Source organism: Aedes albopictus, chromosome 2 (assembly GCF_035046485.1).
Source record: "Aedes albopictus strain Foshan chromosome 2, AalbF5, whole genome shotgun sequence".
Taxonomy (NCBI): domain Eukaryota; kingdom Metazoa; phylum Arthropoda; class Insecta; order Diptera; family Culicidae; genus Aedes; species Aedes albopictus.
Window position 1 is genome coordinate 39447818 of NC_085137.1, and position 12635 is coordinate 39460452.

The 12635-nt window shown below is 38.6% G+C and overlaps 1 protein-coding gene across 1 annotated transcript in view; it reads left to right on the forward strand.

Moving 5' to 3' along the window:
* LOC109621814 (fibrillin-2-like) overlaps positions 1 to 12635 on the forward strand; it is a 107886-nt gene that overhangs the window by 42389 nt on the left and 52862 nt on the right. Inside the window, exons 3-9 of the mRNA XM_062847579.1 lie at positions 2497 to 2701; positions 2799 to 2916; positions 2979 to 3796; positions 3857 to 4154; positions 11254 to 11263; positions 11335 to 11679; positions 11840 to 12330. Of these exons, the coding sequence (XP_062703563.1) occupies positions 2497 to 2701; positions 2799 to 2916; positions 2979 to 3796; positions 3857 to 4154; positions 11254 to 11263; positions 11335 to 11679; positions 11840 to 12330 (2285 nt within the window). The remainder of the gene's footprint in view (positions 1 to 2496; positions 2702 to 2798; positions 2917 to 2978; positions 3797 to 3856; positions 4155 to 11253; positions 11264 to 11334; positions 11680 to 11839; positions 12331 to 12635) is intronic.

Below are 12635 nucleotides of genomic sequence, written 5' to 3' on the forward strand. Positions count from 1 at the left end.
GGAATATTCCCAGGATTCCCCCAGGGATTCCTCCAGAAATTCCTCCAATCCTAGTGGAATTTCTCAAGGATTTTTTTTTTTCAGAAATTTCTCCAGCAATTCCTCCCAGAATTGCTTTCGAGATTTCACCAAGATGTTTTTCCAGGGATTGCTCCATGAATTCAACCAAAAAATTTCTCCAGGAATTCTTGCTGGGTCTCATCCAAGTATTCTTCCAGGAATTACGCCAGGAATTTGTTCAGATGTTTCTTCAGACATTTCTCCAGGATTCTCTCTAAAGATTTTCCCTGGAATTTCTTCAGGGATTCATCCAGGAATCCCTTCAGGGATTTCTTGAAGAATTCCTCCAAGGATTCCTTCTGAAATTTCTCTAAGATTTCCTCTAGGAGTTCCTCAAGAGATTTCTTTTGTAATTTTTCTAAAGATTTGAAAATGTTTGAAATTGGTTGACCAAAACGCAAGGTATTTGAATTTTAGTAAATTCCATTATTTTAGAAGTTGTTAAACTCAATATTAATCAAAAACTCTAAAACTACTCTACTTAACATTTTTTGAAGCACGATTTCGAAATCAGAGCTAAATTGTTCTTCAAAAATTTTGGTTGTTGACAGAAGTTCACGACTTTCGTTTTATTTTGTAAACTAGTGTAATCGAAGAGAGGGAAAAGGTCAGGCAAGGAAGCGTATCTCTGAGAGTAGATAAAATAACCAAGGCACAATTGAAGAAAGAGAAGAAAGAGTGGAACTCAATGTTTATCTGTGAAAGAAGCGTGCAAAATTTGATGATTAAAGCATGGGAAAATCTTGTAAAGGGACGCGTAGATCTGGAATATGAGGGAAGAAAGAAATATGAATTGAACGTAGGAAGAGAAAATATTGTGCAAGGTAGTGTGAAATGACCGATTAAATAAAGAAAAAGTTTAACAGTGATAGAAGGGAACGTCCAAATCGCGTCACGTTTTTAGGGGGGAAAAGGTTCTGCAAAGTGTGACAACCTTTACAAAAATTTCAGAGGTCTCATACAAAAAGTGTAATATAGGGGAGAGGTGTTGAAAATGTGCAATTTTCTTGTGTTGTAATTTATGGACGCTCCCGAAGAAAAAAAGATCAATTGATCACAGATCAGAATCAATCAGAAGAAATGGGAGGAAATAAGCCACAATTGAATGAGAAAAGGGGAAATGTTAATCTTAAATTAAACTGCCAAATCTTGGCTTGTTTTATTTTCGAAATTAACACTTCATGAGATCTGAGCTAATAATTGCTGAGAGCCAATACAACACGTCTGAGTACCCTATAATGTTAGATGAATCTCGGATAAAATTCAGCAAACGGGATTTTCACAGCCGAGTTCGAGAAATATGTAAAACAAGAAGTAATGAGAGGTAAACAGGCCCAACTAAACACGAACGACGACGAACTGTAGAACTAGGAATAGTAGGAGGACGCACAGATGCACGAAGAGATGTAAAAAGCTGAGCAAAGAAGCATGGGGCTAAGAGTTATAGGTGAAAAGAATGACAGAATTAACGAAGAAAAAAAGCAAAAAAAATAGGAGTAAAGCGGCAAGAAACAGCCGGAGGAAAGAAGCCACTATTGAACAAAAATAGCAAAGCAGAAAACGGATAGAACAATAATGCCAACGTTCAAAAATACGAGGAAGAAACTGAAAGATATAGGAATAAATTTTTCAATTATGCTATGAAAAAAAAGATGAACAGGAAGTAAACAAGGAACAATCCGGTAATATCTATGTGAATGTAGAGAAACTTGAAGAGGATCCAGAAAAGGATAAACCTGTTTAATTTTATGCAGAGATACATATGACCAATTGAATTACAAACTTAAGGACGTTGTCAGATTTTTAACTAAAAGCCGTATGGAGTTTGTTGAAAACTTCGCTCAGAATAAGGTCTGTATACTGAATATCGTCCAGGAAATAAGATTGCATTTGCACCAAGAACTTCTGTAAGTAAATAGGCAACAGTAAGTTCTCTTGAAATTAATTATAGCAGTTGCAATCCTCTCATGAATTTATTTGAAACTAGCTGTACCCGGCAAACTTTGTCTTGCCTACTGCGTTTTTTGACGTTTCAAGTTTCTAGCCAAGCCCAAGTAGCCGGTGGAAGAGGTATAGAAAATCGATTTTCGAAAACTCTCAATTTGTCCATGTTTTAGGCCTCATAAACCTTCCTTGGGTGAAAACTAACAGAACAAAACTAAGACGACCAAAATCGGACCTTCCGTTCGCAAGTTATGCGCGGTCCCACGTATGCCACTGCATTTTTATATATATATAATAGATTCCATAAAATAAAACTCCTGACTTTTGTGACTTAAACTTCTTCATTGATTTTGAAATTGATCTAAATTGAAGATTTTTTTTTCTGTTGCAGTTCTGATTAGTTCAAACTTTTCCACGAATTCCTGTCAAAAATCATTCTGGTAATTTTCAATTATTTTCACTTTATAACAATCGACTTTTATTTTCTTCCAGAACGTCACTAAAACTCGCAAAATCGAGCACTGCTGCGAAGGCTACGAGCAAATTTCTTCCGCGGAGGATGCCAACCCGTCCCCCGAAGGCACGGTAACGCTCCTCTGTCGCCCCATTTGCCGCGGCGGTTGCGGTCGTGGCCACTGCGAATCACCCAACAGGTGCAGCTGCGAGGCTGGCTACTCCGGGAAGCACTGTACCCAACGTAAGGTCTACTTGATGGTTATAGTGCCTGAGAGCTGCTAGAGTCATAAAAGCGTTGTGTACGAACTGAGTTGCGCGATTTTCAATTTTTATTACAGGATGTCGCAACGGAACCTGGGGCGAGAATTGCAAGTATCGGTGTCACTGCCAGAACTACTCGCTGTGTGATGGCAGAACTGGCCACTGCCGGTGCACCGATGGCTGGATCGGAAATCAGTTGAGTTGGTTTGAGATTGGGGTTTGTTGTTCGAATTTTAATGAATTTCGATTCTTTCCAGCTGTGAAACGCCATGTCCAAATGGGTATTACGGAACGCTGTGCAAGAATCAATGCAAGTGTAATACAAGTAGATGCGATAGGGAGAGTGGTAGATGTCTAGCCGAGGATGATATAGTGATGTTTGAAAACATCACACGGGTGATGGAAACAGATTACTCAGGTGAAAGTACTGAACGAATTTCTCTGGATCAATGGGTTAAGGTTGATAGCTCAACGAGCACTACAACTACACAAACCACGACAGAAGTTGAGTCCGTCAATTCTTCGTATGCTCAGTCATATCAAGAATACCTTCCTCCCAACGTAAATATTACCTTCATTCCAATTGAAAATGTTACATCCACAACAGAAGATCCCAAAAATGAAACAGTATACGATGTTGAGGCATCAACCACCAAAGTAGAAATCACTTTTGTCGCCGCCTCAACAACCGATAACCCCGTTCCGAAAAAAGAACCTGACTTGATATTCATTGAAACTGAAACCAAGACTGAGCTGGTAGAGTTCGTTGAAAACAACGAAGATCCATCAAACATTCCAGAGTCCGAAGAGGAGGTCAATCACACCCAGGCCGTGGTTACCATTTCATGTCTGCTGTTGGCACTAGCATTGCTGCTGTCGGTGGTAGCATACATGAAGAAAACCAATCGACGGGCGATGATCAAACACCAGGAAATCTTACAACAGCGACAGATGTCCATCAATTCCGACCGTGGCCCGGACAGTCCAAGAGTATTGGAGCCGCTACCGGACATACCCAAGGTTACGTACACCAAGGTGAAGGGCAAGGATCAACGCAATGGAAATACACAATTGGGTTCGTGTCGCAAATTCGATCTTTCGAGGAACAATACCTTAAAATTCTTCAAAATTCTAGAACACTACGACGTCCCGGTCAACAACTCTTCGGTGCACAAGTCTTCCCCCTACAACTACAACTTCACCCTCAGCAAACCGCCTCCAGGGCATCAACCGGCGGCACGGAAGTACAGTCTGGAGCACATCTACGACGAAATTCAGTATCCTCCGATGGCGGATCTGAATGGATCGGCGGGAAATGCGGCGGCGACAACCATTATTGGTGGAAACAACAATGGTGAACACTTTTCCAAATCGATTCTGGCCGACGACAAGATGATACCGGTGAAGGTGATCGATGAGATTAAGGGGAAGCAGTAATAAATTTAATGCTGTTGAGTTTTTGTAAAGACTCGGTCTTTGAATTTTAATTCCGAAGTATGCCTAGATCTTACACCGTAACGCACCATTCTAAGGTGATCTTCCCACGTTACGAAGCCTTACGAATTACGGATGGAAGTTCTTCCCAAACTTTAAAGATGAATCTCCCTAATTTTAGAGAAAGTTTATCTAAATTCTACAAGAAAATCGTTTAATTTAGAGGAAGAAATTGTCTACATTCACAGAGTGTTTATTTAGCAAAAAAAAATCTGAATAACGAGAGACAATTATTCCGAATTCCAAAAGAGAAATCTTCTGAATAACATAAAAAAGATACTAAAATCTGAGCAAGAACTCTTCTGAGTTCCGAGAGTGAAATCTATTGAATTCCAAAAAAAGAATATTCCGCACTCCGAGAGATAAGCCTTTAAAATTTTTAGCGAAAAATGTTCTAAATTCCGAAAAATAATTCATCGGATTCCTGAAAGCGGATTTTGAGGAATTTTAAAAGAGTATTCTTTAGACCTATGAAAAAAAATTGTTTAATTCTGAAGAAGCAATCTTCCATTTTTTTTTAAGACACGGATACGTTCATTGCTTCCAGTGAACTTTTTCGCTCTTCGAAGGATGCACGACAATAGACAACGGACTAGCATGCAACTCCCAGTGGCACAGCCGAAAACTTTTCCTGACAGTTGCGGCGGGAATCGAACTCGCGCTCCTCAGCATGATGTGACTTAGAGCTTGGTGACACTAGCCGCACTACCACGGAGCCGCACAAATTTAAAGTTGAAAGAGAATCATTCAAACTTCCAATTTAAAAAAAAAAGTTCTGATTTTTGAAATAGAGAAATCTTTCGAACTTCTAGAAAGTTTTCCTGCAAATTTCAGAAGAGATACCTTTACGAATTCTGAGAAAAAAAATCTTTCAAATTATGTAGGAGATAATCAAACAGCAGTGTTATCTACTTCAAGGTTTATTTCAGAATGACCAGCCGATCTGTCATTAGTCTAACTCAATAGAATAAACTAATACTTTAAGGCCTACCTACTGCAAATTACAAGAAAGATTTGTGCTGAGCTCCGATTAGAAATTTAACCAAATTTAGATAATTCCAAGAGAGTAAATTCCTGAATTCAAGGAAAGGATTTTAAGAATTTTGAAAGATAGTTCTTCCTAAATTTGAAAGATGAATCTCCCGGATTTCGGAAGATAACTTTCAAATTTAGAGGGAATTTTTTTCCAAATTCCGATAATAAGATTCTATTATAGATTTGCGAAAGAAATAGAGAACAAGAAATAACGGGAGAAACATTTTCGAATTTTGAAGGTAAATTCCTCTTAATTACGAGAAAATGTTCTTCTGTATTCAGAGAGAGATTTCCAGAAAGAGTTTTCCGGAGTTCTGACAGAAAATATTTTGAATTGCAGGCGAGATTACTTATAAATTAAGTGCGAATTTTCTTTCTCAATTCAGAGAGAGATTATTCCCGAACTCGAAGAAAGAAATAGTTCCAAGAGAGAAAATTCTAGTGAAAAATATGATGAATCCCGAGCTGTTTTTTTTTATTGAAGCGTACTGTTTTAGCAATCCCGAAAGTAAATTTTACTAAAATCTGAAAAAAAAATCTTCCAATCAATAAGAGATCTATCGAATACCATGACAGAAACCTAGAGTTCTAAATGAGAAAATACTTCGGATTTCGAGAGAGAATTCTCCAACATTATAAGAAGAAACTCCCTCGAATGTCAGAAAATACCACTTCTAGATTCCAAATGTAAAGATGTCAAGAATTTAATCAAATGTAAAGTGATTTTTTCTGAATTCAAAAAGTTCATTCCTCGAAATTCAAAGTTTCAAGAGAGAAAATATTCTCAATTCCGAGACGGAATCTTTCTGAATCTCCTCTAGGATATTTTCTGTGAAATTCGAGAGACTTTTTTTTCAGCTTTTGTATTTCAATGACATTTTCACTGCCAAAGTGGCCTAAGTCATAAAATTGAAAAATGAATTATTCGAAAAAAGTAAAATAATAATATTTTGAGAATGGAATATATGTTTAATGTTATCCAGCATATGAAAGCTTGTTATTGGGCTGCTTGAATGCACGTATGGTGCAAAAATAAATTGGTCATAAAACTTTTCAAATGTTCATATATTGTACCTTAGGAATTTTGGTAATTTTTAAGTTAAAAAACGGTTCGTGTCGTCACGTGTCGCCGCAATTTCGAATAGTACATCTTAAACATCATGCTTAGGACTGCATATAAACGTTTAAACTTTTTGCAGAAATTTGCAGTTTTTCAAATTAGAGCTATTTTAAAAAGTAATGTTTTTTCATATGTTTTACGTTATTTTTTCATTTTTGACTGAAATAAAATTCATCTTCCCACATTTTTCACACGTTTTGAACAAATTTGATTGGATTTGGTCGAAAGATGATCATTTAATGAAATTCAAATTGATTTTCTAACAAAAAACGCAAAAAATTGGGGTTTGCTGATTTTTACCGTTTTTTAAATTATTGAAGTTACGTAATTTTTGAATACCCCTTTTTAAACATTAAAAATACTATATAACATATCTAGACAACCTATAACTTCGATTAAACACATAAAAAGAGTTTTGGCCGAACTTTATCTTTTTCCGACCATTGTGCACTATAGAGGATTGGTTTCTCCGAGAAAGTTGTTTGTTTTGACAAAATGGTAGGCCGTGGAATTTTGACGTTTATGGAAGAGTTGTTTATTTTGTCAAAACAAACAACTTTGTCATGGTCGAAAGTTAGACGCTGACACCACCTTTACAAATACTATTACAAAAGATCAAATACATAAGTGTCCCGATTTTGTCAGCCCCTATTCGTAACACATTTTTTGCTCCCCTCAAAAACCTAAACAGTTTTTCAAACTTTTTATCCCTCTATGTTCTGCATTTCAGCTGTAGTTTTATGATAAACATTAAATAATTGATAAAAGTTAAGCCGTAGCATTACGAGAGCAAACAGTTTGTCGCAGAATGGGGCTGACAAAATCGGGTCCTTACTGTATCTCAAAACATCAAATCCATAAACCTCTCAAATTTTTTGACAATATATTTGCCTAGTATTGATGTATATTTGCTGAAAATTTCAGGTTGTGATTATTGAGCTTCGTGGGATATTATAATTTGTATATAACACCATTTTTGTTCGATTTTTCAGAGTATTGTGTTGTTCTTTGCTGTGCATGCATCGCTTCTGTAAGGGGTGAGTATGGCAGCATAATCGATCGCGTTCGCTATTGTCTGGCGTGAAAATCAAAACAAAAGATACGCGGGTGTTTGGTGTTCAGTATTGTGTTGTTCTTGGCAGAGAAGAACATTAATCAAGACAATTAGATGATCGGCTTTGAACCACAAAAACCACACAACAATTGGTGAGATCTTTCCAATATTATTTATTTATAAATAATTCTACTTCAGTATATATTTGATATATAACTGCATATAAGTTGAAAATTCGCTATATTCAACATCCTTTCATCTATTGGAAGCTGCTTCAGTTCTGGGCTCTTTCTAAGTTGATGAAGGGATTTATAAATGCTTGCAAGGACTTGGCCAGGTGTGTGAAGCTGAGTGAATCTATGACATTCTAGATAGTAGCGACATCAGCGATGTCAATAGATATAATCAACTTTGCAACTCCATCCAAGATTTGTGCAAGTATTCATGCTATGCTATGCTAACACCATTTTTTCGATTTTTCAATTTTTTCTTCAATATTCGATGTTAATATTCCATCAACTTGTGTCCGAAAGTTATTATTTGACACATCTGCATCAGAAAATATTTCATATTCTCATGGTTTCTCGAAAAACACCAAAATAAGCTCAAAACAGTTTTTTTTGTATTAAAATTTATTTTTAAAATATCTCCAACACAGTAGGCTGTGGAATTTTTACGTAAAAATAAAGTTGTTTATTTTATCAAAATGAACAACTTTGTTGAAGACGCAAAGTCTTTAGGAAGTAAAACTAAAAGGTTAGATGATGCCGTAACCTATGCGGACATCATATGTCGGAAATAGTTCGTTTCTGAGTAATTAAGTTTGTCCCACTAGATTTTGATCCTAGCCCTTAGTGTAGTGGATTCGCGGACGTGTAGAAAAGATTACTTTCGGGAGAGACGGACGAGTACGACAAACACAAGTACGCACAGCATCAGGAGTATTCCGACGACCCGTGGTTAAGGCACCGTGTCGATCATGATGGTGGCTCCATAGAGGAATTGTAGAATGATATACAGATTCACGAGTGGGAGGATGTTTTTTTTGTCTGTATTACGAGAGCCTAGGATTAGCCAGTTCATCTTGGGACCCACGCGTTTACTTCCATTCCGAAGGAAGAACCCATATTTTGTGAGTATGTCGGGAGTGGGATTCGATCCCAGGTCCTCGGCGTAATAGTCAAGTGTTCTAACCAACACACCAGGTCCGCTTCATAAGTAGGAGGGTGTTACAAATTCCCACCGTACTGATAATAAATTGGTTAATGAGGCATTCGAACAGCAAGTGATCAGAGAAAACGATAGCAACAATCCCGAAAGTCTGGTTGTAAACAAATAGGACCGTGATGAGTCAATAAATAGATGTAGCACAATAGAAACCGAAAGTGAGATTGTGGCATTCTTTTTGGCATTTATTAATTATAATATCTTCGTGAATAATTATTAAACAATAATTTTAATTCTCTTCTTTGCTTAAATCTAGCGTAAGATCACTTCAGCACAAGATAACTGTTAATTGGATGTATTTTTTTAAGGTTTTAAGGTGTCATGTCCGCACAGGTAAATATAAAACTTTTTCTCCTGAGTATATGCTTTATACAACAAAGACAGATTTCCTAAGTAAAAATTGAACGTGCCATATTGAACGCCCTTTTTATATTAATAATCCGCCGTATTCCCAAAAGCCCTTTTTGAAGCTAATCCTAAGGTCCTGTAACTGCATTTTAAAATAATCAAAATCCATTAAATACTGTAACTCTACTGGAGCTACTTGAATAGAATTTTCCAGGATGATTTACTTCTTCTATTCAAGAAAATAAGGGATTTCCACCGGGAATTCGTCCAGGAATTTCTCCGGGAATTCATGCAGTAATTCCTCCGGGAATTCCTCCAGCAATTCCTCCGGGAATTGCTTCAGCAATTTCTCCAGGAATTCCTCCAGGAACATTTCCAGGCATTCTTTCGGGAATTCCGGGGTGAATTCCTGGAGGGATTCTTGGAGGAATTCCTGGAGGGATTCTGGAAGGAATTCCTGGAGGGATTCTTGGAGGAATTACAGGAGGAATTCCGAAGGAATTCGTGAAGGAATGCGTTGAGGAATGCGTGGAGGAATTCGTGGAGCAATTCGTGGAGGAATTCCCGGTGGAATCCCTGGAGGAATTCCTGGAGGAACTCCTTCAGGAATTCTTCCCCGAATTCCTCCAGGGATTTCACCGGAAATTCCTCCACGAATTCCTCCGCGAATTCCTCCTGGAATTCCTCCAAGAATCCCTCCAGGAATTCCTCCAAGAATCCCTCCAGGAATTCACTCAGAAATTTCTCCGGGAATTTTTCCAGGGATTCCACCAGGGGTTCCTACCGGAATTCCTCCGGGAGCTCCTCCAGGTATTCCACCTAGAACTCCTCGGGAAATTCCTCCGGGAACTCCTCCGGGAATCCCTCCAGGAACTTCTCCGGGAATTCTTCCGGGAATTCCTGTAGGACTTCGGGATTTTTTTTTAGAAATTCCTGCGGGAATCGCTCTACAGATTCCTCCGAAAATTCCTTAAGGATGTCCTCCGGGAGTTCCTCTACGAATTCCTCTTGAAAATTCTGTAGAAATACCTCTAGGGATTCTTTCAAAAATTCGTCTATAAATTCCTTCAGGAATTCCTCTGGAGATTTCTTCAGGATTTCCCCCAGAAATTAATCCAAGAATTCTTCTAGGAATTCCTTTAGGAATTCTTTCTGGGGATTCCTTCAAGAATTCCTCAAGGAATTCTTCTAGGAATTCCACTAGTAATTTCTCTAGGAATTTTTCTAGGAATTTCTCTAGGAATTTCTCTTGGGAACTCCTCTAAGAATCTGTCTAGGAATTCCTCTAGTGATTCATTCTAAAAAAAAAAACAAGAATTTCTATGGGATTTTTTTTGGGTGATTCCTCCAGGATTTTTTCTAGTGGTACCTCCAGAATTCAATGCTTGCATCACTTGTAAAACAACTCATCTACATTCAATCGCCCGTTATTCATTCATCACATCTTTGCATCAAAATCACTCCCGACATTTCAATGTCTCGATTTACTATTAATATAATCGTCACATTAGAAATTCCAAGAACCTGCAACGTTCTGACGACGTTCCCGCTCTGGTCCTGCGAATAAAGTATTTACTACCCACGGGGCACCACCCGCAGCTACCGCGCCATTCATCCATCTAGCAGCAAATCATTTATCAAATTATATATCACGCTGTCGTTGCTGTTACAAAAGAGCTTCCTACATTACTAAACCGCAAAAAGCGTGGAGTGGACAGACACTGGTGACGGTGATGGACAAAAACTCCAAAGTTTTACATCATAATAATTTATCATATTATTATTACAATTATTTCTAGAATGTTGTACAAGTTTTGTATTTCAACATCTTCAGAAGCATCATTAATCGAAACAATTGGATCATTCTCCTCCTGATGATCTGGTTTTGACCTTGTTTTATTTCTTTTTAGTCGTTTTTAATTACCTTCATGTTTATAGCTTGCTTTCTTGGTTTAAATCCTTTGGATTACAGTATAGTATAGTATGTTTTGTGATTTACTGTTCTTCTCAGTTTTATTTAGTTTTTTTTTTCAATATTACTGTTTATTTGTTTTTTTTTTTCTTTTTCTTTTACATTTTATTCGACTTTTGAAACACTGATTTTTTCCTAATGATAACCGCACTGTGCAGCGTCCCGCATCTTATCCACTTGAATTCTTGTTCAGCGACGACAACTGCCCCCGGGCCGCTTTTGCACAATGTTTAGTCATCGCATCTCCCGTGGCTTTCTCAAGATCAAACTTTCCTCTTTCAGTGCGATAATTGTTTGTCGTAATCCTAAGTGAACGGTTGCGCTGGACGGACGACTAACGATTCTCCCTCCTCTAGAATTTAGAATCCGGTGAACATGTTTAAAGTTTTTGCTTCGTTTTTGGTGGCACTTTGCTGCCTGAAATCTGGCCTCGGACAGGATGGCGTAAAAACCTGGCAGAAAGGTGGTGGCGGCGGCGTCAAAGGTGGTCACATGGTGGCCTTCAATAATTCAACGGCCGTCGTGGAGGACCATCCCGTTGGAACGATGGGAATGGCCAATCTGCACCGAGGTAACGAGTCCCAAAGTGCATTGGATCGATTCATGAACAAAACCAAGAATGTGATTCCGAAGGGGGTCTGCTTCGATGAGGTTCCAACTATTACGCTGGTGAGACCCCAAAATGGACAAATCCCGGCTGGAAATGGGGTAAGTGTGGCTTGGAAATGTTCAATTGGCTGAAGCCTGTAGTGTTCTGTCAATGGTTGATCGAGAATTAGCACAAACTATTCAGTCAAAATTTTCAAATGGATATTACTCTAAAAACAAAACACCAATTCTATCTACATTCTAATCTCTCATTCCGCAGTCGGACCCCTCGCTGAGCCGTGTCCAGGTGTGCTGCAAGGGCTACGAACGGAACGTCCACAACTTCCGCAAGTGCGATCCGGTGTGTGTGGAACCGTGCTACAATGGGCTCTGCGTGGGACCGGACACTTGCGCCTGCTATCCGGACTTTGTGAACAACCACCAGGGCAAATGTGTTCCGACGTGTCCCATTGGGTGCGACAATGGCGAGTGCAATCTGGAGATGAACGTTTGCGTGTGCAGGGATGGGTTCGAGCTGGATGAGACCCATAAGTTCTGTGTGCCAAGCTGCAGGGGTGGTTGTGGTGCCGGACGGTGTGTTTCCTTGGATAAGTGCGAATGTGATCAGGGATATGCGGTGGATGAGAGTGGCAAATGTGTGCCAAAGTGTGGACCCGATTGTGGAAATGGAGTGTGTGTTGCACCGGGAGTTTGCCAGTGTAAACCGGGATACGAGAAAACGGAGACCGGATGTGAGCCGATTTGTTCAGAGTGAGTATATTGCTTGAAATGCAGGGTTCCAAAAGATTTTGCATGACAAAAACTGGTTTAAGAGTACGTATACAAACACTGTGTTGTTTCTATCAATATTTCACTTGGTTCAAAATCAGTTTTCGGTGAAAAAACAAAATGCGCAGTGTAAAAGTGAAGCGTTATATAAGTAGGTATACACATACCCGACTAGAAAAATCATATCAAGTTTATAACACATTGCACAATGGGAAAAAATAGGTATAAAACGCGAATAAATTCAATATCTGTGCTCGGAGTGAATGGATTTGAATGAATCTTTGACA